The sequence below is a fragment of the Rhinatrema bivittatum genome, chromosome 10 (assembly GCF_901001135.1).
Source record: "Rhinatrema bivittatum chromosome 10, aRhiBiv1.1, whole genome shotgun sequence".
Lineage (NCBI taxonomy): Eukaryota > Metazoa > Chordata > Amphibia > Gymnophiona > Rhinatrematidae > Rhinatrema > Rhinatrema bivittatum.
The window spans coordinates 118,929,814-118,955,039 of record NC_042624.1 but is presented as its reverse complement, the minus strand read 5'-3'; the positions used below and the strand labels follow the sequence as shown (position 1 = coordinate 118,955,039).

General features: G+C 43.5%; 1 protein-coding gene across 1 annotated transcript in view; it reads right to left on the bottom strand.

Annotated features, from left to right (window-relative positions):
* The window catches only part of LOC115099847 (phosphatidylinositol 3-kinase regulatory subunit gamma-like), a 36,591-nt gene extending 24,620 nt beyond the window's left edge, over positions 1–11,971 (bottom strand). Inside the window, 3 exon segments of the mRNA XM_029617738.1 lie at positions 48–60; positions 63–158; positions 11,552–11,971. Coding sequence (XP_029473598.1) covers positions 48–60; positions 63–158; positions 11,552–11,657 — 215 coding nt within the window. The 5' untranslated portion in view covers positions 11,658–11,971.
* Between the last annotated feature and the right edge of the window lie 13,255 nt (positions 11,972–25,226).

Genomic DNA, 25,226 nt, shown 5'->3' with positions numbered 1-25,226 from the left:
AAAAAACCAAAACCCACTTTAGTATCCCATTTTGTAGTCATGGTTACCTCGAAATATCCCCCAGTACCACTCAGCATCCTGAAGAGAGCAGTTTGAACTATCTTTGAAACCATTTGGATTTGCTGGAGTCACTGATTTGGGTGGTTTTGGAGGAAGAGCTGGAAGAAAAGAACAGATTAGCATTAAATAGATAGTTTTATCTAATCTAAGCCAAAAATGTAAAAATGTTTTAAAAAGTGCTCCATTTAGCAAGCTGAGGTGATTACAGAAATCACAAAATTAGGTGTACATACACCCTTCAACAGTATATTGTTTAAGATTACAGACTTCTTGCAACAAATGGGCCAAGAAAGGTATTACCAAACTAGTCCTCCATCTTAAATATATTTGTTCATTTACATTTTGCAGCATGACTGACGGCTACTGCAGTAGACAAGCTATGCATACATTCCGAACCACCACCATGAATCACCTATAAGAGACTCACAAATATACAGAGTCCAGATTAATGGAGTGAGCTTTGGTTTTGACAGTATTTAAACTGATAGCAAGTAATGCTTTGTCCATGGCTTGCTTAGTGCATTTAACAGACTATGGGCAAGCAACTTCCAAATTAAAAAAATAAAGTTCTCAATACCATTTCAAAAGCTGTTTCATGTTGAACATCTACTGCCTTTACTGCTCTGACACTGATGTGCACTGCATTCAGCCAACCTGAACCTCAACCTAGACACTTGCATCCTAGGGTTGCTGACAAAATACCTGGTTTGGCTGGCCACTAGCTCCATAGATACACACTATTTTTAAAGGACCAAGCTTAATTTGTCAACTTGATTTCCACTAACACCCTTACAAAAAGATAATAAATCCTGTATTGCAGAGTTCACCACAACCTACACTAATCAGATAGACCACAAGCTAAAATATTTATCACAAGAACGTAAGATCTAACCTGCTGGGTCAGACCAAGGAAACAAGTGAGCCCAGCATCCTGTCTGACAGGAGCCAATCTAGACCTCTAGTACAGAGATTCCCAAATTGTGGTCACAAGTGCCTCAAATGTCAGTGCTCTTTAGGCATAGGCAGCAAAAGTAGTGGAAGTCAGCATGCACTCCCAGGCCCTGCTCTTATGAGTTTGGGGTTACAGGAAGCACTGTATGAAGACTGGGGCCACTGGACGGGGGACATAACCCACCGTCTGGACTGATCCTGGTACGTACAGGGAATGGGAGGAATGAGATGCAGAAGGGGTTTGAGGGTTGGGTCAGGAGGGACTGGCTATGAAGTTTGTGAGGAGGGAATTGAAGATTGGCCAGGGGATAAAAAAAGCTGAGGGGTGAAATGAGCAGGGTTGGAGAGAAGGTGAGGCTGGGAGGTCACAGAGGAGATGGGGGAGGAGAGAATGAGTGAAAGAGAAACAGATTCAAAGGTTTCTATTTGGCTCTGATTTCACTCAGCCAGGGGAAAACCTGTTTAGTGCAGTGTTGGCCTGCCCTCAGAATTGGTAACTGATCCTGGTGGTGTGGGAAGTGCTGCTCAGGCTGTTGGAGCTGCCATGGCAGGTCTTTGCCATGCTGGCCTTGGAGGAGATGACGGTCAGGCTAGCTAAGTACAAGAAAGGCTCTCTCCCCTACAGAAAGGGGTTAGTGGGGGGTGTGGGGAGGGTGGGGCAGCTTCTATGCACAGGGTTTGGTTTATTTGACTTAATATACAGCCTGTAAAATGAGTTATCCAGTCAAGGTACAATAAAATAAGAATTAAAAAATAAAGTTTACAAAATGTTGCCTCAGGTGCAGACAGACTTAAGCCTTCTGGGGATAGGGAAATACTTACAGTACCTGTTCACTGCTTTGAAGTGCAGAAAAGCAGAATCTAAAGCAATCAATTGGGGGTTATAAGAGCTTAGCGGTGAGAGGATGGGCTGGGTGACATAAGATGTTATCAAGTGAAAGGGTTGAGGTTGAGAATGGCAGTATGCTGGAAGGAAAGGTTAAGAGAAGAGATCAACTAGAGGGTGGATGTTGAAATGATCAGCTGGATTGTGGTGAGAATGAGTGGAGTTGGGAGAGGGGCCGATTCCTGCTAATTTGTCTGGAGGTCATGTGACTTCAAATGCTAAAATGGGGTCATTTGTTTAAGTTTGATAAGCCCAGCTCCCAAAGGGTAGATCCATTTCTTGTTGCCCACTCCTAAGGATTAGCAGGGGCTTTCAGCAAGTCTAATAGTTTGCTTCCAGGAACTTGTTCAAGCCCTTTTTTTAAAGTCTCAGCTATGCTGATGCCTTGACCACATTCACCAGCAAAATATTCCTCAGTATTGTGCATGGAGTGGCTTGATAACCATTTGGTCTTCCTTTTTTATAAGCTATCTGAGCTTCTGACTCCAATTAAATGATATTGCCTAATTCTGACCTAGCCTTAAGCCAATGTATATTTTCTGCAAGACTTTGAATGATTGCATAAATCTGTTCTCTCATGCAAGTTCTAGTATCAGATCTCTAATATTTTTTACACCCTTCCCCAATATTGGAAGTATTCTCTGATAGTTTTGGAATGTCTACTTGATCAGGTTTTAGCCTGGCCTCTGAAGCCAGACTGCTTTAAGAAGTAAGCAATACCAGTTCCATTCTATGCATGCAAGTTAAGAAACATTCATGGGTGCTCTTCAAAAGGAAGAAATGAAGTTTGAAACCATTCCTGCAAGCTCACAAGGAACAGGTGTACTTAGTGAGAAACTTAATAGGTACAGAAATACCAGATTGTTTTCTGTAGATAATCACAGCAATGGGTGCTCACATGTATAAAGTGGCAGGACTCAAGATTTTTTTTCTTCATTTTCGTTGCGCACCTGTTAATGTTCTTATTGTATCTTCTTTTTACACCCCTTTTGTTAATTGTAAACCGGCATGATGTGATTCTTATCGCGAATGCCGGTATAGAAAAACAAAATAAATATGGCTGTTTCCCTCTTGCTCTTTTGGGCTTTTAGCTTAATCAGAAAGCAACTCCACTGCATTAGGGCCTCATGAGCCTTCATTCACAACCTTTTCTCTATTATTTACCCCCTCCCAACATACTTAGCCTAGTCACTGCAGTGACAATCCTCAGCCAGGTACTGTGCACGCTGTGGGCTGAAAATCTGGACACAAGATGTCACCATTGCACAATGACTTGTGGCTCCTTTCCCAGTGACTGTATGAAGCCACAGCATCCTTGGCCTCATCTGGCTGGGGAGCAGAGTCTGGGCAAATGTATCTGCATATCAGTTGCATACATACACAGTGCTTTGATCCTTAAATAAAAGGAATGTGACAGGCCTGTTATCGACCCTCTTTTCTAGGTTATATTCCTTCACAATGTCCACTTCACCACACATACCCATGTCCTCTTTTGCAATGTTCTAGTTTAATTTGCACACAATGAACTGTGCTGCATAAGGTACATTTGCCCACCTTAAATATAGGAGCTTGTTTGATATGAGTGGGTTAAAGGTTAGACAAAGTTATATTGGTTATGTTTCCTCCTATATATGCTGATTGGGCCAATAAAAATTGTTAAATTTGGGAGCTTACAATTCATATTTTTCCCCTTTCCTTAAATTACATAAGAAGTTTTAAGTACTATAGTTATAACTATGGCAATGTAATAAGTTACAAGGGTCAGGATTATATGAGCAAATTGTAAATTAAAAAGTAGTTGTCAAATGCTCAAATAATCTGAACACAGCTAGAGAAATGTCTGTGGTCCAAACATGACAACTTGATTTGTATGTAAAATTTAAATTATAAAGCATCTTGCTAAAAAACAGAATATCAAATTTAATGATAACAATGAGCTACTGTAAATGAAACTTCAAAGTAAAAACCTCTTGACAGATGCTCAAGGAAAACAGTACACCCAAACACTAAATTTTTAGACAGTTTTAAAATATTCAATTAAAAATGTACCAAAACCCTGGAAAATCATGAAAGTAGCAAAATAGTGTTAAAATTCTCTATTAGCTTTCTTTAAAAAAAACCAAACACCTTTTCTGCAAAGGTGCACATCATTCAGCTATAAGCTTCAAGGATTGCTTGGCATGCAACACTAAATTATATTTATTTATTTATTTATTATTTTTCTTATACCGAATTTCATGACAAGAATCACATCAACCCGGTTTACAATTAACAATGTGTGTAAAGCAGAGGGTAACATAGTAATCAATATTCCAACTTCAAACACAGTAAACAATAGGGTGGAAGTGAAAAAGTTACAATAAAACAGGGATAATTAACTTGGATCTGGAAAAGGGGGAGAACTGAGCAGTATAGTCCTTACATTGCAGACAATTGCATAGTTGTATAGTAAGAATGAATCTATATGATCTATATAAATCACAACACAATTCTCAATCACATGGGTAAATACCATTTTTCTACTCAAATGGTTTATTCTATAGATTGACTGGTGGGGAGAAGGATTGTTAGCTATAAACAATCTGCTATCTGTGTAAAACCCCAACTCTATAGAGAGCATTGGCAAAACTAATCTCTGAACAGAATTGGTATTTTAGCCAATCACAAAACAGCATTAGGATTTTGTTACTGAGGTTTAGCCCTAGAATGAAACTATGCAGCTGCCAGCAAGTAGCTATAGCTGTGCTTCTCCATTCAAAGATGAAATATCTTCCCTTCCGAGATATATGGAAACATTTGTATTGAAACCTTATTGTGAGATTTTTCTTATAATCACATAGGGATTTTAGTTAAATATGGCCCAGGTTTACAGAACTAGCACAGGTACATTATAGAAGTAGATTAGAACAAGAATGAATTTAACTATTCTTGGTTACTTCCCCTCCTCTAACAGGACATCTATAAAATTGATATACAGCTATCTACACCACTGTTTCTCAAGCCCAAGGCCCACCTACATTAAACAAAATGTATGACTCAACTTCCATGAGACAGGCAGTATTAACATGGAGAGGTCTTGTATGGTTGAAAAAAAAGCAGAAGCCCTACCAGTCTCTTCCAAATGTTAAAAGAAGAGAAGGGACAGACATCAAAACTCATCACAATGGACCAGTTCCTTCTATATACAAGTGCAGGAGTAGGAGGCAAGTCTGCGAGATGCAGGTAGTTGGCTTAGTTTTCTTGATACCAAGTGTGGCTGCCAGAGCTTCTCCATTGCTCCCAATATGCAGAATGAATAGTGTGCTCAGTGCATGCTCTCTTCATCTGAAGCAGGCAGGGGATAACAGACTGGAAGGACTTAAAGGAGGAAGAACTGTGTGCTCCACACAAAAGTGAGGCCTGGCTATGTCCTGCATGTCACCCATTTACCACACTTCAGGGCTCATGTAGGTGGGAAGAGACATGCATGATTACATATGTTTTTCAGAAAGGAGCTACTACATTAAGAGCCACTGTTGACAACACATTACTGTGAGGAGTTGAGGGCACAGCCCCAAGTGCTGGTCTGGATCTGAGCATCAACAGTGGTAACTTTTCCATGGCACACCAGTTGGGAAACACTGATCACACACTTCTATAAAAAGTAGTAAGTGAACACTCAACTGTGGTAAACTTGGAGGCAGAATATATTATAGCAGAAGTGAGTTTCTCTCAGTCTAGTAACAGTGAATGACGACAGATAAAGACCAAAATAGTCCAGTTTGCCCAGTAAATTCTCTTTATACAAAAAAGTTAAAATTAAGGGAAGTAGCAATTTAAAATTGCAGCAAATATCTGAATGATTTAGGACCTACCACTATGTACAATAGGCACTAGTTAACTTTATAAAAAAAACCCCAAACCTACTGAGTATATAAACAGTTTATATAAAATCTTTTCTATACTGTTGTGATGGTTTACATACAGGCACAAATTAAAGTTTGGTAAATGTGTACGGTAGTACATTCTAACAAGTGCCAATAAGGTTCGGTTACATCATAGTGTAATAAATCTTATTTGATGAGTGAGGTAGGTTTTGACCATTTATACATGTGTTACTTTATTTACAGGTATGATTCTCATGCTCTGTGTAATTCTATTAAGTTAGCCGTGAGATAAAATAAGCCACTACAACGCACATGTTGAGAACAGTGCTGTGTGCAGATCTTCTGCCAGTTCCTGCATAATTTTCTATTCTCCGCTCTCTTTGCTTAGACAAGTTAAATTTCATTTTTAAATGTTCTACAAAAACAATGAAGCAATGTTTGTTCAACAGGTAACTACCTCCCCTTTAAAGCATGTCACCTCTGGTTTCTTAACAGCTTCATAAAGCAATTATGAAAAGTGTCATGCTTGAGGACAGAGATCCACAAGTTTTTCAAGGGCCACATGAGATACTTAAAATCACTGAGCAAGCCAGAGGGAAGGGGAGCAACAAACGAGCCCATCGGACTTGTTTGCTGAGAAGTGTGTGTGTGTGTGTGTGTGGGGGGGGGGGGGTCCTGCTCTTTTCAGTGATTTGAAATGCTTGGAAAGGGAAAAGGCAGAAAAAGCAGGCAGCACAAATCCCAGGGTAGATTTCTCCAAAGTTGGCAACCCCACCACACCCCCAGCAACTTTACCTCCTGCTGTCTCCGCTGGATGGTGGAATGGAGCACTGTTTACAATGCGCTCACACACACTTCATGCAGTCTTGCTTCTCTTCCTTCCCCCCACCCTTTTCTCCTCCTCTCATTAGCCTCCCTTTCCAATACACCTTGTGGTATGAGCAAAAGCACCCTCTGGAAATTCTAATCCAAGGCCAGAAACTAAATCTGGGTATCTGGGTTGTGAGGATTTCTGTACTCTGCACCTCCAAAGCCTTTTATCTTTAGGGATGATGCCCGTGCCCCCTCCTCCACAGCTTCAGGAATCACCATTCTTACCTGGGTTTACCTGGAAGGCCCAGAGCCCACAATTCAGTACTATCAGTACCTTCCTCCCTGTGGCCTGCACTGCCCTCCAGTGGCCGAAACCTCCTTTTGGCTGTGCTTAGCCTCTGCCCATCTTTGGCACAAGTGCCCCATCTATACCAGTAGCAATGAAAGCACAACACAGCCAACCAATGGTAGCCCTGCATGGCACACCCCACCCACACCGCTCTGACATGCTGCCACTTGCACTTCCGAGTACAAGAATCAGAGCTCCAGGCCAGATCAAGCTCCTGCTGCCTTCGCTGCCAGAAGAAATTCAGCCAAAGGTTGCATCCAGTCCTTGGGTCATAGTTTGGGGACCCCTGCTGTAGGGTATACAGCTGCTTTTTTTTTTTTTTTTTAAACAGAAATACAATTTTTGGACCAGGAAAAGTCCACCAATTTAGACTACAATTTCTAACTCTACGCTGCAACAGATTTAGGGTTTGTGTTTGATCTTACAGTGTACCAGATGGATCTCTTGTATTACTATTTTAATTAAAAAAGACAAACAAAAACCAAACAAGCTGCCAGTGATTGATTATATGTAGAACTATATGGGCACTGACCCATAAAGTTAGTGTGCCAAAGTTCAAACACTATATGCATTTTTCCAAACTGGCAGTCACCTTCATAGTCTGGCTTATTCTGCTCAGGCTGAAGAAAAAGTTCTATGGTGAATGAATCTGACCAAGTAAACAATGAAAGCAACAAGAGAGAGTGTCTACACAAGAAAATGTTCTGCTTACCAGCCAACTGTGTATGTCAGTGTTTCCCAACTTTTCAAGCCTAAAGCAAACCTACTTAAAAATGTTGTGTGGTACACCAAACTCCAAGTAGGTAGTGCGGACATGGACAGGACTTATCTGGCCAAATGAAGAGCTAAAAAAGCATTGAAAGCTACACCAGCCTTATAAATTAGAAGAGGGAGAGGGGGAGCAGACATGAATCCATCACAATGGAAAAAAGGTGAGGTCTGTGTAGTGCTGACAGCCAGCTCAGTTATGTTGGCTGCCACATGTGGCTGCCAGTACTCTCTCATTGCTGCTGCTCAGAGAATACGCTGCCCATCTTAATCAGCCTTGGGATAAGACAAGAGGCTAGCAGAACACAAAAAGGAGGCGCTGCACAAATGAGGTCCCAGTTATCCAAGTCCTTATATGTTGCCCATTAATTTCCACACTTGGAGCTCATGCTAGGAAGAGGCAGCTTGCATGATAGCATCATATAGGAGCTTTACACATTTAAGAGCCACCACTGGTAGTGCTATGAGAACAGAGCCCATGTTCTAGCCTGGAGTCCGTGGCACACCTGATCCTTATCTGAATGCACATGTGTGCGCCATGGTATACTAGTCTATGTATTGATTATATTGTGCACTGCTTTAAGGATGGGATTGGTGGTATAAGTGTTTTAAATAAATTAATGGACATGTGATTACATTGCACAAAATTAGTACAACAGTATTCAACAATCCCATTGATACACATTTATGTTGTCAATTTCCTCCTACTGCAATGTACATATTCCACAATCTAGAGCTGGATTTTGGCATCCCTATTTTACAAACCAATTCCCCTCAAGCACTAAAAGTTGTTGATTGGTTCAATTAAAAAAAAAAAGGACAAACCTTTGTACTATGTATTTACCTTTATGTTTGACGTAGAGTAAAACAGTGAGGAAAACACTACCTTACAACTTGAAGTTGTCAAAATCAGCAAATAGAGACCCAAAATTTGATGCTCCCTTTGGAAATTGTAAATTCAAAACTAGCATAATTTCAGGATAAGATCACTAAATTCAAACTCATCTAAATGTATTTAAACAGTCTCAAAAGGATTCATGATGAGCTGGAAACTTAAGATTCTTTTCCAAGGAAGGGGGGGGGGGGGGGGGGGGGGAGGAGAGGGAAAGCATAAAAAAAAATACTTAAAGGCTTTAATTTTGAGCTCTTGTCTTTTCTTTCACCTTTAAATCTTGGATATTTGAATACAGTATCAATGTACTTTAATTACATAGTAACAAAATTAGTCCCCTTGCTGGACACAAGGGAACAGTAACAAGCACATTCTGGTAGATTCAAATTCCCTAGCAAAGCATATTCAAACAAAAATGAATCACACTCATGCAGTTTGTGCGCTCAATAAGTTAAGTTTTAACAGTTTAACCTTCAATCTGTATTTATGTTAAGGATTTGTGCTATGCTCTCTATATAACATTTTCATAATGTTCACTGCCTCTAACAATATAGCATAACCCTTACCCCAACAGTGTGATTCCTACTGGAGTAGAGCAAGCCTTACTTGCTAAGGGGCAAAAAAATAACCAGAACCATTACTACAAAGTCATTCTGATTTAGAAAGAAAGGCAGTAAATTACTTGGGAAAGGAAAAAAGCCAGAAGATCTTCATGCCCCCATCCACCAATTCATTAACTAGCTGATACAAACTACAAAAGCTAGCTGGTGGCAGCACAAGATGACATGCAGGAGGCAGAGGGAGTCAGCAAGTCCCCAGTCCCTGCACCCAAACCATTTCTGTCTTTGCCTAGGCAGCAGTAAATTTTAGTTGTTTGTCCCGTTTGCTTTTTTATACTCCTTAGGAAGCAGCACCACCAGGTGAGCAAGATTCAATAGTTGGCAGACCCAAGTCAGATTTTATTTAATCAGTTTTCATACCGTGTACAATCAAAGATTGCAAACAAATTCAAAACCATATGATTTTTAAGCTTAACTCCTACAGCTGTGGAAAAGGGCACCTATGCTCCTATCTCCCCAAACTACTGGGGCCCTAGACGGAAGATGACTTTCACTCTTCGGGAGACCTCTGCTGGCCAAAGAACAGTGCTTCAGGATCCAGCCTCAAAGGAGACTTCCCTTTACTAGGCAAGGAGGAGAGGGACCTGTGTTGCCTTGGCAGTTATCCTGAGGGAGCAGGGGAATTTGGTATCCTGCATCCCTTCTCATACACTCACTCAATCAGCATGTGATAGTTTGCATTTTTGGTTATGAGCTAAAACTTATGAACAAAGGCTGCTAATACAGTAATTCTTGAGCATTCTTTATTCCTGACATCTATCCGGGCAGTATTTACATGCGTTGAATATTTTCTCAGAACACATCAAGTGAGATCTGAAATGAACTGAGCTAGATTCAGCAGCTTTGTCTCCACAGCCTATTACGGGTATTTGATTAAGCTGACAAGTATTGGAGAATTAATTGCATTATAAGAGGCTTTTTAAAATCAATTTTTACATTGGTGGCACTTTTCCTCAAAGTATGTCAATAATTCTACACCTATAAAAAAAAGCCAGTATAAGAGGCTAAAAATGCTAGCAGGAAAATGCCATGAACTTTTCACCAGATACAAGATTCTTTTTCTGCTTTACCTACAGAAGCCTCCATACTTTAGCTATACAGTAAGACAGATGTCTTTTTTAACTCTCTCCTGCCAAACACAGCAAGGCCTACACACTTAAGCTAGTATTGCTCTGATTTATGCCAGCAGCACGACATGCTAAAAGCCATTAAAGAGCAGTCCAGAACACACAATAGCAACAGGATAAATATTTTAGGTCATGTAAGCTTCCTGCTGTTTGTGCTACTAGCAAACAGCTAAATATATACATAAATAATACAGCTGGGCTTACCATTTTGGAAAGGCAAGAAACAGATTAGAACATATGCAGCATAGTCTTTCAGTAAAGAATCACTTGAGAACAGCATATAAAGTGTACGCTGGTGCTTGTGGAAAGTGAAAAATCCAGTTACTTACATATGAAAAAAATAAAATCCCTTGCTTAAGAGTGAGGGTTACCGGGTGCCAAAAGTAATTTAAAATAAGACTGCAGAATGAAACAATAAGTCATCTTATTCGCCAGCAAATGTAATACAAATACACGTTCTTCCTTAGCTAGATGGTTTATATACACAGACATGCACACATACTGCATCCTTGCAATGTAATTAAAGTGTCTTAACGACTGACTTCATCAAGTGTAAGTCACCAGCTCCTGTTTAAGCACTTCATCGATTACCTGGCTTTGCAGCCTATGGACTACAATAAATAACCTTTTACACAGCCGTGCAGAAATATGAATGGCCTCCACCTCCCACCAGTTATAGGAAGTCGCTTCAGTCACATCTGTGCATTTTTTTCCCTAAGATTTATGCTCACGGAAAGAGAGAAGTTTCTAGCCTTTAAGGATTATGACCCAGCTTCTCACACTAGCAGGTAAAAATTCCCTCAGTTATCACAATTCAGCTAATGAGAAAAAAAGGGCGCAAGAACAAAAGCCATTTGCAGAAAGTGGGTTTTAGCTCTTCCCCCATCCATGAAATGAAGCCTGCAAGCAAAGTAAAAGGACAAGGGGAAGCCGACGGCCGGGGCTGCGAGTCTGCAAAACAGGTGCAAGCCTCTGAAACCCCGACAAAATAAGGATCCGAGCCGCTCCAGGAGCAGGCAAAGATCCATGCAAACGTGGAATAAGGCAGCTTAAGAAAAGAAATGCTGGCCTTTTGGGGGGGGGGGGAGAGAAAAAAAGCCGCTTTTTAAACATGCATCTCCCAGATACAAGAGCCGAAGTGCATGCACAATGTAGGGTAGGGTCGGGGTCTAGTAATGAAGGAGCAACAGGAATGGCAGAAGAGCTTGGCGCCCAGTACCTGGCGGGTCCATCTCAATATAAAATATGAGCTCGGTGGAATAAGGCATCATAACTTCCCTCCAGTCCGCGTCATCCCGCTCCATACTCCACACGGTGTTGTACATAGTCCTGCTGACAGGTATAATAAATACACAGAGAGAGAGAGAGGCTCTTAACTCGGCTCCGACCCCCTCCCGAGCCCGCGCCTCACGAGTCCGAGCCCCCCGCCGCCTCCCTCGGCTCGCGGCGCCGCCGCCACATGAAGGCGGGCGGGCGGCCGAAGGCAACGCACAGCAAAAGTTTGCTTTTTCTCCAGCAGCGCCGAGGGCTCCTGAAATCCGGCTTCAGAAAGTCCAAGAGATAAGTTTATCTCTCAGAGCATTAGCTATGCTCCCTTATAGACGGGCGAGAGAGGGGGGACAAAAAAAAAAAATCCTTCACAAACTTCTGGCCGCCGCCTCGTCGATATCGTCTGCGGGCGCCCTCCCCGCGTTACGTGTCCGAGCGTTAACCTACTATCCGCCCTCTTTCGCAAAAAGAAAGGGGGAAGAAGAAGAAGAAAAGAAAAAAAAGAACCCCCCTACTAACGCCGGACACCGTCTCCGACCCGCGGCCCTTTAGGTTTCATTTTAACAGCTTCTTGGGGGGAGGGGAGAAAACCGGCAAACCGCCGGCACCGACCACGCCCCCCGCGCCGACAAAGGACGAGAACAAGGCGGTTCCGGGGGGAGCGCGGGGACAGCTAACCTCCTCCTGACCCCTTTTTGTCGCCATCCCCGCCCCGGCCTCCTTCTCGGAAGCGCTCGCCAACCTCTCTCCCGTGGATGCCCCCCGAGAGGCGAGGTCGGCGCGAACCCCGGCGGACCGGCCATCGGTGCCGCTTACCTCTCTCCCCCCCTCCAACAGGAGGGACAAAGCGGCGAAGTGGTACGGCCCCAGGCTTGGCCGCGCGCCAGGGGGAGGGGGGGGCCGATGGCGTGTAGCAAAGGAACCAATGGGAACGGGTGAAGATGACTCCATGTCCCACCTCCTACACCCAGTTACCAACACCGTCGAGTCTGCGCGTCTTTGTCTGATGCCGGCTTTTTTTTTTTTTTTTTTTTCGCCAAACGCGAGCTTTCTTTATTGGGTGTCCGTCTCCACCAATCAGCGGGAGAGAAAAGCAGCTTGCGCCTCGCGGATTGGCTGAAAACAGTTACTAAGAGGGACAAAAGGGAAAAGAAAAAGGAAAAAAAAAAAAAAGATGTTCTCTGGGAGGGGGAGGGTTGGCTTATGGCAGAAGGGGTTTGCTGTCTACTCTTCTTTTTGGGGCAAAGGCAACCGTGCACAAAATCTAATGCAAAATTAGAAATTAATCGCATAAAAAAGCTCTCCTTTAAAGTGTCTTCTTGAAACAAAAATAAGCAGGGACCATAAGGGTCATGTTGAGTGAGACCAGAGGTCCATGGAATCCAGCGTCCTGTCTCTGATAGTGGCCAATCCTAAATACCAGGCACATCCTAAGAGCAGGTCTATTTCTTGTTGCCTACACCCTGAGAGAAACCTGGTGGCTTTCCCTAAGTCTACTTGGCTAAACATTACCACTACTGGTACTTAGCATAAGAGCTGCCATACTGGGTCAGACTGAGGGTCCATCAAGCCAAACATCCTATTTCCAGCAGTGGGCATTCCAGACTACAGGCACCTATGTAAGATTCTAAACAGTAGATAGCATCCATGCTACTTACAGCCAGGGATAAGCAGTGCCTCTCCTTAAATATACCTCGTTACTAAAAGTTTTTGGACCTTTCCTCCAGGAACTTGTCCAAATCTTTTTTTAAACCCAGATATGCTAGCTGCTTTTACCACATCCTCCAATAATAAATTCCACAGCTTAATTGTATGTTGAGAGAACAAGTATTTTCGCTGATTTGTTTTAAATGTGCTACTTATTTATTTATTTAAGGCTTTTCTATACCGACAATCATCAGGGACATCATGCCGGTTTACATCGAACAAGGGAGAACAACGTAGAGAAAAACAGTTACAAAAAACAGGGAACAGCAAACTGGGAGATGCGAAAGTAATATGCATAATGGAAAGGGAATAGAGGCATGAGTAAGTTATCATAGAACTAATACAAAGAAATAAAACGGGAGAAACATAACAGTGCATAACTAATTACAAGTCATATTTTAAGTAGCGAGGGGTAGATGCAAGTGACAAGGTAGGGCGGGTATTCAGCACACATGGAGAAAAGCTGATTGGGGGGGGGGGGGAATTTGGAAGCTAGTTAAATGCCTGTTGGAAGAGCCAGGTCTTTAATCGTTTTTTGAACATATGTGAGTTTGGTTCCAAATGTACATTAGGTGGCATTGAGTTCCAAATTGTGGGTCCTGCAATAGACAGCGCCCGATCTTTTGTGGAGTCGAGGAGTGTGAGTTTGGGTGTAGGTGTATGTATTGTCCCTTTGTAGGCAGATCTGGTAGGTCTGTTGGAGGAGTGAAAGAAGAGGGAGTCATTCATCCAGCTGAGGTCCTGTTGTATAGGGTTTTGTGAATGATGGTGAGACTTTTGTAGAGGATTCTGAACGAGATGGGGAGCCAGTGGAGGTCTTTTAGGATGGGAGTGATGTGGTCCATTTTGCGTGTATTGGTGAGGATTCTGGCTGCAGCGTTCTATGGCATTTGGAGTGGTTTGATGGATGAGTTGGGGAGGCCTAGGAGGAGGGAGTTGCATAGTCTGTTTTTGAGAAGATGAGGGCCTGGAGAACAGTGCGGAAGTCGTTGAAGTAGAGGAGGGGGTTTGAGTTTCTTAAGTACATGGAGTTTGTAGAAGCATTCTTTGGTGGTGGTATTTATGAATTTTTTTAAGTTAAGCTGATTATCTATGATGACTCCCAGGTTTCGTGAATTTTGGGAGAAATGGGGTGTATTGGGGTTAGAGGTTGTGTTTGCGAGGGAGTTGATAGTTGAATTGTGTGATATGAGGAGGAGCTTGGTTTTTGCAGTGTTGAGGGCAAGGTTAAGGGTCGTAAGGAGGGTGTTAATTGACGTGAGGCAGTTATCCCACATTTTAGTGCGTTGGGGATGGAGTCCGTTACAGGGAAAAGAATTTGGACATCGTCTGCGTAAATGAAATGAGTGAGGCCTAAGTCAGTTTGGAGCTGGCAGACGGGTAACATATAAATGTTGAACAAGGTGGAGGATAGGGAAGAGTCTTGGGGGACTCCTCTGGCTGAGTTGAGAGGGTCTGATAAACAATTTCTAATTTTAACGTTGAATTGTCTATTTTCAAGGTATGAATTGAACCAGCTCAGGGCAGTTCCAGTGATGCCAATATTTTTTAGTTGGTGTAGCATAATTTCATGGTTAATAGTGTCAAATGCAGCTGAGATGTCGAGCATGGCTAGGATGTAAGAGTGTCCTTTGTCCATGCCTTTGAGTAGGGTGTCTGAGAGGGTGGATTAGGAGTGTTTCAGTGTTATAGTATTTTCGGAATCCAAATTGGGACAAGAATTGTATTTTATGTTGCTCTAGGTAATCAGAAAGATGGATGTTGACAATCTTTTCCATGATCTTGGCTAGAAAAGGCAAGTTGGATATTGGGCGATAATTAGCAAGTTCAGCAGGATCGAGGTTTGCTTTTTTAAGAATGGGTTTAATGATTGCTTGTTTTAGTGTGGTGGGGACTTTGCCAGCAGTGAGGGAGCAATTGATGATGTCGGCAAGGGGTTTTGCTATTACTTCCGGGATGGTTAATAAGAGTTTGGAGGGGATGGAGTCAGCTGGGTGGGTGGAAGGTTTGTGTTTCTTTAAGAGGGATTCTATTCTGATTTAGATGTGATCTCGAGATGGTCCAGTAGGGCATTGGGATGGTTGAGGGGGGAGTTGGGATAGAGGGAGAAGGGGGGAAAGCTTGAGATTAGATTGTACATTTTGTTGTTAAAGAAATGGGCTAGGTCGTTACTTCTGTTTTTGGAGTCCAAATGGGTGGAAGGGCGGGAGGGTTTTTTTGTCAGGTCAGATACATATGAAAAGAGGGCTTTGGGATTGAATTGGAGGTCGTGAATTTTACGTGCATAGAAGTCACGTTTGGATTTCTGCGTGGAAGTTCTGTAGGTATGTAAAGTGGATTTGTATGTGGCAAGCGTTGTGGGGGAGGGGTTTTTGCGCCATATCTTTTCTTTATTTCTGAGGGCGCGTTTGAGGTTTCTTAATTCAGGTGAGTACCAGGCTTTTTTGTTAGCTTGAGAGGGATTTATAGATTTTGAGGTGAGTGGGCATAGATTGTTAGCTATGTCGTTAGTGATGTCATCCCAGGTGTGGAAAGCTGAGTCTGTGTCAGATAGGTCGATTTTTTGTAGGGCTTTAGTGAGGGATATCGAGAGGTCATCTCTTGAGCAGGGTTTTCTGAATTGGATGGTGATGTAGTGGGGGAGAGGGGTATCGAGCATTTTTTAAATGAAAGCTTGGTTTTTATAAGATAATGATCAGACCAGAGTATTGCGGAGCAGGTGGGTGTTTCATGTAAAGATTAAGTCCAGTGTGTGTCCGGCTTTAAGTGTGGGTGAGTGTATAATTTGGTGGAATCCCATGGTGTCGAGGGCAGAGAGAAAAGCTTCACAGGAGGGTGATGAGGGGAAGAGTCCACATGGAGATTGAAGTCACCAAGTATGATTGTTGGGAAATCAAGGTCAATGTTTTTAGCAATAAATTTGATGAGTGGGGATGGGTCATTTTCGAGGAGACCTGGTGGTGAGTAGACTAGACATATTTGTAATTGCGACGATTTGAAGAGGCCTATTTCATGTTTCGGTGGGATGGTGACATTTTGGGGTATTAGTCTAAGTTCTCTTTTAGTAGCTAGCAGTATGCCACCTCCTCTTTTTTGAGTCTGGGAATGGAGAGTATATCATAAATGAGTGTTGGTACTTGGTTTAGGAGTACTGTGTCGATATGTTTCAGCCAGGATTCCGTGATGGCGCGCTTGGAGTCAAGTAGGAGGTTGTTGAAGATGGTAGTCTTTTTTTTTTTTTACCAGGGATTGAGCATTCTCCTTTCAAACTTCATGGAGTTTCCCCTAGTCTTTGTATTTTTTTTTAAACTAAACCGATTTGCATTTACCCTTCCACTCCATTCATGATTTTATAGATCTCCATCATATCTCTCCTCAACTATTTCTTCTCTAAACTGAAGAGCCTTAACCTATTTAGCCTCTTCTCATAGGGGAAGCCTTTCCTGATAGCCATTCCTCACTTGTATAGCGCTACTCATATGCAGTGTTGCACAAATACACAGATAATCCCTATAGGACAAAAGAGACTTTCAGAATTTAATTTAAAAAAATGTTTAAAATCAATAAGGCTGAAAGCGGGATAATTAGGGTTAAGACTTAAAAGCAGCCTCCAAAAGGTGAATTCTTAGGCAGGATCCGAATTTGGGTAGAGAAGGGGCATGGGGCACCCACTTAGGAAGGCCGTTCTAGGCCTCTGGCACAGACTTGAGACTCAGCGATGGCGGAGAAGCACAAGGGTAGGCGTGGCTTGTCTGATGAGCAGAATTCACGAGAAGGAGAGTTAGTGAGGAGCTGCAGAGTGAAGGCTCTTATAGGTGAATGCAAGGAGAATGGACTGGATGTAATGCAGTGCCTCGAGAAAGCTTTTAGAGGGGCGAAGCGACATTGGCGAAAGATAAGTTGCACAGCTGAATTTTGGATAGATTATAGTGGAGAAGGATGGTTTACTGAGAGACTCATGAGGAGCAGATAGTTTATAGAGTTTTCCCTCAAACTTGTCCAAAACACGTTTAAACCCAGCTGTGCTAATGTCTCAACCACATCCTCTGGCAACAAATTCCACAGCTTGATTGTGCACTGAGTAAAAAAAACAACTTTTTCCGATTTGTTTTAAATGTGCTATCTGTCAGAATCATGGCATGTCCCCTTGTTTCAGTATAATTTGAAAGGGTTAAAAACCATCTTCTATTTATCTGTTCCACTCCACTCATGATTTTATAAACTTGTATCAGCCCCCTCTTTTTCAGGCGGAAGAGCCATAACCTGTTCAGCCTTTCTTCACAGGGGAGCCCTTCCATCCAATTTATCATTTTTGTTGCCTTTTCTAGTTCCACTGTATCTTTTTTTTGAAATGGCGTGCTCAGAACTGCACAGAATACTCAAGGTGCGACAGCACCATGGGTTGATACAGAGGTTACTGTAGAAACACAGAACATGACGGCAGATAAAGACCGTATGGCTCTTCTAGTTTGCCCGTCCAGTCTCCTGCTCAGCTTTATAATTGCTTCCTAGTCCCCAGAGTTCCTCTGGGCTTGTCCCAAGTTTTCCTGGATTTTGATACTGATATTCACAGTTTTATTCTCCAGTTCTTTTCAGATCATTCCTAACATTCTGTTTGCTTTCTTGACTGCCCCCACACACTGAGCGGAGGATTTCAATGTACTGTGCACAAGGACTCTGAGGTCCTTTTCCTGGTGGTGGAACCCAGCTTTGTGTACCTGCAGGAAGGATTATTTTTCCCCCATGCATTATTTTTTTGGAAGTTTCATCTGCCATTTTGATGCCCAGTTTGTCTGGCAAGGTCCTTCTGCGGTTCCTCACAGTGTGCTTGTATTTGAATTACTTTAAATATTTTTGTGTCATCTGCAAATCTGATCACTGCAATAGTTGCTCCCTTTTCCAAATTATTTCTGAATATGTTAAAACAGCATCAGCCCCAGAGCAGATCCCTGGGGGGTACCCCCACTATTTACCTCTTCCCAATGGAGCCTGAGGGGTGTGTACTGGCACCAGTATTCATAAATGATCTAGAAAAAGGAGGAGCCCTGATACTGGCCAAAAAGAGCTCATGCAGGTACCACCTCCTCCAGTATTTAGCTATCTATAATATTGATGTGTATGTAGATCGCTAAAAGTTTGTGCTGTCTTCAGTATGAAAACATAGTTTAATATTTTAAAGAATGTGTTCGTGAGAGATAAATAACGCTGCATGCAGGACATAATTCCTTAGCTCTACTTGTCTTTGGACCAGGCACTTTCCGCTGGGCATCGGATCAGAACCAGCCAAGACACAACAGCAGCAGCTGTTGCTGCTCGTCCTCTTGGCACCCTGGCCTTTCTTGGTGGCCATGGAAACTGAACTCTCCCCCAGAATAAAGGGTAGAAACTGGACACTGAGTTTTAGCTTATTATCAGGTTATGGAGGCCTCACTTTTAACCAGCCTTGAAAATCAGTAAAAATAAAAACAAGCAGTGGTATAACCTTCTTGTAGTATCCTGCTGTGGCCCTCAGGGGACACCTTCATTAGGCAGCAATAACACTCACACTGAAACTTTTATGCCAGAGTGGTAGTGAGATTTTCTCACTGTCTATAAAATACTGCATCTCAAATAGCCACTGACAGTCAAGCCTCTCCCTATCCTTCACATGGTGCGGTCATTACCACTGACAGGTGTAGGGGTGAAAGGCAGATTTCTGGTGCCTTAAAATCAGTAGCTTCAAGCAGATGTGGCTCGTTAGCACTGGATAGCAACTCATTTAAAAGAGAGAGTAAATTCTGAGCCGAAATTCCCACTGCCTTGTGGGTAATCTCGGGAGAGGTGGAAAGCTAAGAGAGTAAATCCCAACAGAAAATCAGGAATGGAGCCTCAGAGGCAGTTCAGGGTCCGTTCTGACATTGTACCGGCAAGTCCCGCAATGGACTTGGTATCAAAGTGCATTGGCTCCTGGAACACAGGGTCTCCATATCACTCTGATAAGAGGAAAGCAGTTTTGCTTCAGTTGATGGTTATAAGCCTTCACGGGTACCAGGGTACGTATCTGATGGTGGCATACATCTTGATGGGCAGCCCCCAGCTAATATGGTGCTGTCCCACCACACGTCTGCTTCAATGGGGTGTGACGTGAGAGTGTCACCTGACTATGTAATTACAGCACCAGGTAAAAATGGATCGCAAGTTTGTGTGCTGGAACATTAGAACAACTGGATCTGAGGTCTGAGGACCTGTCTGTAAGGCAGCTGTAATCAATGAAGACCTAAAACTCCTCCAAGTTGATATTGCTGCCCACCAGGAAACACAGCTTGTGTTACCCGGTTCTCTTAGGGAAATGGATTATAGTCTCTTCTGGCAGGGAGAGAATCCTGATGAACCTAGGGAACTTGGAATGGGTTTTGCTGTTAAAAGCACACCGTTGGGGATGATCGAAGCACCCAGAAGCAGATGAGAGAGAATCCTGGTACTGCGCCCCTTGACGCTTGATGTTACTATTAACCCTTAATGATTCATCTGAAATAAAAGGCCACTTCTATAGTGAAGGTCATACCACTACTGAGTATTTTTCTTCAATGCACTTAAAGGTTCTTGTTTGTCATGTGTGTTTGTCTTGGCTGGACTGTAAGCTCCTTGGAGCAGGGATTGTCTGTTGTGTGTGTCTGCACAGGCTGCATATTTCCAGTAGTGCTTCAAAAATGATAAAAAATAGTAGTAATACCACCATTAGCAAGATCTTTATGATTGCACATCTTTAGCTGCTTGGTGACTTCAATGCAAGAGTAGGTGCTGACCACAACCCTTGGCCAACCTGCCTAGGACGCTAAGGAACCAGAAAAATGAAGGGAAATGAATAAAGATTCCTGGAACTTTACTCTTGTCACAATCTTAGAATCACCAATCCATTTTTCAAGACCAAGCCTCAGCATCAAGTCTCATGAAAACATCAGTTGTTGGAACTAACTGGATCTGATCATCACAAGATGTACTAACATCTAAGTCATCCTTCTAACGCAAGGTTATTAAAGTGCTGATTGTGACATGGACCATGCCATGGTATGCGGCAGAGCTTCAGCCCTAGAGCGTCCCACTGCTCCAAACAGAAGAGAATGGCATGCATACTCACTGGCAAGGTAATGCGTCCACAATAGGCATATACTCCAGAGAAAGCAGCACTTACATTTCCCAGTGTCTCAAGTGTACAGAAGAAATGGGAAGAGCTAAGAAATACCCAGACAGGGTTTGGCAAAACAAAAAACAAACCCAACTCCAAATCATGAGAATACTAGTGACTGGTTTAAAGTACATTGAAATGAGATGACCCCGGACAGCGAAGCAAAGTGTATCACTTTCACCAACTACAAGTGTGCACAAAACCAAGCCACTGGAAGAGTTAAAGGCGCAGTGAAGTGTACAGCTGGACGTTGTGTTAGAAACTTCTGTCGGTAGCTGTACACAGGCATTCTGATCTCTGCAGACAGACACAGGCAAGATCACGGGTATGTACGATGGTATTGAAAAAGCAACTGGACCAATACGGAATAAGCTAGCTCCCCTGAATTCAACCACAGGAGAGATCATTACCAAATGATCAAAAACAAATGTAGCGATGGGTGGAACGTTATCCAGATCTCTACGCCAGAGAACATACGGTGGTGGAAGAGGCCATCGACATCACAGGAACTGGATGCTGGACTGCCAGAAGAGCTCAGCAAGGCTACTGATGGCCTAGCAAATGGAAATCCCCTGGAAAGGACGGAATTCTACCCAAAGCCATCAAATCTGCAAAAACTGCTGCTTGGACCCCTTTAGCAGCTCCTCTCTTCATGCAGGAAGGAAGGTGTGGTTCCTTAGGAAATGAAAACTGATAATCCGACAGGAATGAGTGCAACACCTATTTTGGTCTCTTTTTCCTAACAAGTACATTTTAAAAGGAGCGTGCGTGCACTCATAAACACACACACTGGGCACATGAGCCAAAATACGCTCAATTTTATATCGTACATGCAGGTACGTGTGCACCATTTAAAATATCCCTACCGCGTGTATGTGTTGGGGCCTTTACGTGCGTACTTACAAGTAAGAGAGAGAGAGAGAGACAGTCTGACGCTCTGTATATCTCCCACTGTAAGAGGGGCACTTTCAGCTCAGGGTGGGTTTTGGGGGGGGGGGGGGCAGTGTTACATTGGTCTGCCTAGAGTGCAAGGGTCTGTAGACCCTTGTAACACTGCCCAAAACCCACCCTGAGCTGAAAGTGCCCCTCTTACAGTGGGAGATATACAGAGCGTCAGATTGGCCCTTTACAAAACCCGCTCTCTCTCCCCCTCTCCCCCAGTGTTCAGACTTGCACCTCATCAGGACCAGTAGTAAAGTTACGCGTTGCCATGGTCAGCCTTGCAAAATTTGGGGAGTTACGCGCCCAAGTCGGCCCCACCCTGTAACGCCCATGTCCCACCCCTTTTCTGTCTTCTTATTCTTGACGCACACACAGGTATGCACGCGTGTACTTCCCAACTTCTTCAAATTTGCGTTGTTCGCACGTGGCCCATATACACGTGTATGGGGCCATTTTTGTGAGAGCAACACTTTTAAAATCTACCTGTAAGCGTGAATGGCAAAATCTTTGTATGCATTACCCCTCAAACTGATGCTAGATCCTTGCTGACAGAATCTACCCTAAAACACAGTGCAGCTTAAGAGCAGAGCGGTCAACCACCAACACAATCATCTCCCTGAGGCAGCTGCAGGAGACATGCAGAGAGCAGAGAAAAACACTGTACATTATTTGTTCCAGCTACAGGAAAAGATCGGCTACTATCCCAAGCTTCTCAGAGTTAAGTCCTTGCATAATAACATGAAAGGCATCATCCAATGCGACGGCTCAATTTTGGAGGCCTTCAGCATACATAGAAGGTTCAAACAGGGATGTGTCCTTACCCTTAACCTGTTTAGGATATTCTTTCAGGCCTGTTAAAGTATGTCTTTGGGTCGACAACTGAGAGAATATACCTGTACAGAAATCTGATGGGGAAACTGTTCAACCTCTCTTGACTCAGAGCAAAATCTAAGGTGCGTAATGTTTTCATTACAGAGTGCTATTTCTGATGACGTTACTTGACTACTCACATTGAAGATCATCTTCAATGCCTCATGGGCCACCTGTCCCAAGCATGCCAGCACTATTAGTCTTAAGAAGACAAATGTGGTGAGACAAGATGTTGACAAGTCTCCTTTCATTAATATCAATAACTATTGTAGATAGTAGAGGTCACTGATAAGCACATATATTTGGGATCCACCATCACAGACAATCTATCTTGTTATGCAGGGTTAAATCTACGAATTGGAAAACAATTCATCGCTCTGTCTGGAAGAACAGCAAATGTACAGATCACACCAAAATCAATGTCAGTACTCTCCTCTATGATAATAAGACATGGACACTAAACTCATATCAAGAAAAGAAGCTAGACAGTTTCCTGCAATGAATCCTTAACATCTTTTGGAAAGAAAAAATCCCAAAGTCTGGGAACAGGTTCAAATTTCCACCATCTTCACCTTGCTCAAACAGAGATGCCTCCGATGACTTGGGCATGTCCTTCGTATGGACAATGACAGAATTCTCCAACACATCCCATGTGAAGAGCAAACCTCTGACAACAAGCCAATCAATTTCATGCCTGCAATGCAAGAGCGTCTGCAAGTGACAACCAATAAATAAAATTGGGCCGTGGTCGAAGGAGTCAGTCCTGCCGTGGCTCACTTTCTCGCTTCCTTCCGGCTGGCCGTGCAGCTGTTGTGCCAACTCCCATGTTGGGGCAAGTTGGGTTGCTGTTAGCCAGCACAAGCAGTATGTGTGTGCGTGGGTGAGTCCAGGAAAGGGGGAGAGGGACTTTGTCAGATGCCTTCTCATAATCCTAATACACCAGATCAACCAGCTTACCTTTATCTTATCTGATTACTTATTATGTATGCACAGTTTTGGTTTTTTTTCGTCTCGGGCTTTGTTTCGGGGCCCCCTGCACTAACACAAAAAAGAAATTTTTCCGAAATTTCAGAAAAATGTCATCCATTTTTCGGTTCCCCCGAACCATAACAAATTAGGCAATTTCATTGAAATTGCCTAATTCGGGAAAAACGGATGCACATCTCTATTAGGAAATACGTAGGTTTGAAAGGTACATAGTATTTTACTTTCCAGGGGTATTCTGCGGCTTTCTGCTCTGTCATTTCCAGCTCAGCTCTCACTAAGTGCTGGAGCATTGCTGGAAAAAAGAGAGGCGTCGGGGGCAGCAGAATCAGGATGGGCTATGCAGTCTCAGAGAGGAGCAGCTGCCAAGATACTTCTGGAAATGTGCATTCCAAGTCCCAAGAAGGGCCATCTTCAAAAACGAGACTTGTCTTTGAAGCAGAATATAAATCAGATAAAATAAACACAAATAAATGTGTTGGCCTGTTTATAGCTTACATAAGGAACTCGACATACCATCACACATCAAGCACATAAAATTCTCCTGCCTCCAGCCCCATCAAACATCCAAATAAAAGAAGAGATTGCGCAGTAGCAGTCAACAGATAATAATCCACCGTATCCCGCCCCGCCAAATACAAACATGCAATGCAATAACCAATGGTCTGCGATACCCCCGTGAGCTAACTGGATCTCCAGCTCTGTGCTCTTAGACCCCGTTGTACAATGCCAGCCTGTATTAATTGCTTTGCAAAATCAAATCAGATGCTATTTTAGTTTCAAGCAGTTCCGAACGCTTCCACTTTTCAAGGTTTGTGCCAGTACTGTTCCAGTAACACTGTTTTCTTGTTTAATATGTTGCACAATGTTGACTGTCTGTTTCCTTCTCATAAATTGCACGTTAATTCTACCTATAAAACCGCATCTTTATGGTGCTGCGTAAACCTTGAGGTCAATATTTAAAAAAGCAGCGAGCAGACAAGTTATCTGGTTAAAGTTGGCTGGATAACGTCACAGATATTCAGCAGGGCAAGCCCGCTGCTGAATACACTCGTGCCAGCCAGATAACTTTAAACCTAACTGGATGTTTTCTGAAAACAGCCGAGCAGGTTGGAAGTTTGACCCTACCTTGCTATATTGTGAAGATAGCTGGGTAACTAAAAGATAAAAATAAAAAACAACTTTCTGAGCTTTCAGACCCAATCTCTCAGCCCCCTACCCCCCCCCCCCCCCCCCCCAGTCATCACTGTATCTGGGCCCTGCTCCGAGCCAGGAAGCAGAACGGTCTTAGCAGGATCCTGGCTCCGTCAGAGCACGAGCTCCCGGCAGTGGGGGAGGGGGGGGGGGGGCATAGGAGGCAGAGCAGTGCTTTAGATTTAAATATCTCAAGTCGCTATGATATGTGTATTGGGGGGGGGGAGGGGGGTAGGGAGCTGCGCTGATGAGCTACACACGTATCCATTCATTTTTATTCTTTGTCTGAAGGGGTGGCGGGAGTGGGGGGTTGGGCTGGGACAAGAGTTCTCTCGTGACCCCCTGTGCCTCGTGGTACTGATGCCACTCTTCCTGCTGCCTCTCTGCCCCCTGTGCCTCGTGGTACTGATGCCACTCTTCCTGCTGCCTCTCTGCCCCCTGTGCCTCGTGGTACTGATGCCACTCTTCCTGCTGCCTCTCTGCCCCCTGTGCCTCGTGGTACTGATGCCACTCTTCCTGCTGCCTCTCTGCCCCCTGTGCCTCGTGGTACTGATGCCACTCTTCCTGCTGCCTCTCTGCCCCCTGTGCCTCGTGGTACTGATGCCACTCTTCCTGCTGCCTCTCTGCCCCCTGTGCCTTGTGGTACTGATGCCACTCTTCCTGCTGCCTCTCTGCCCCCTGTGCCTTGTGGTACTGATGCCACTCTTCCTGCTGCCTCTCTGCCCCCTGTGCCTCGTGGTACTGATGCCACTCTTCCTGCTGC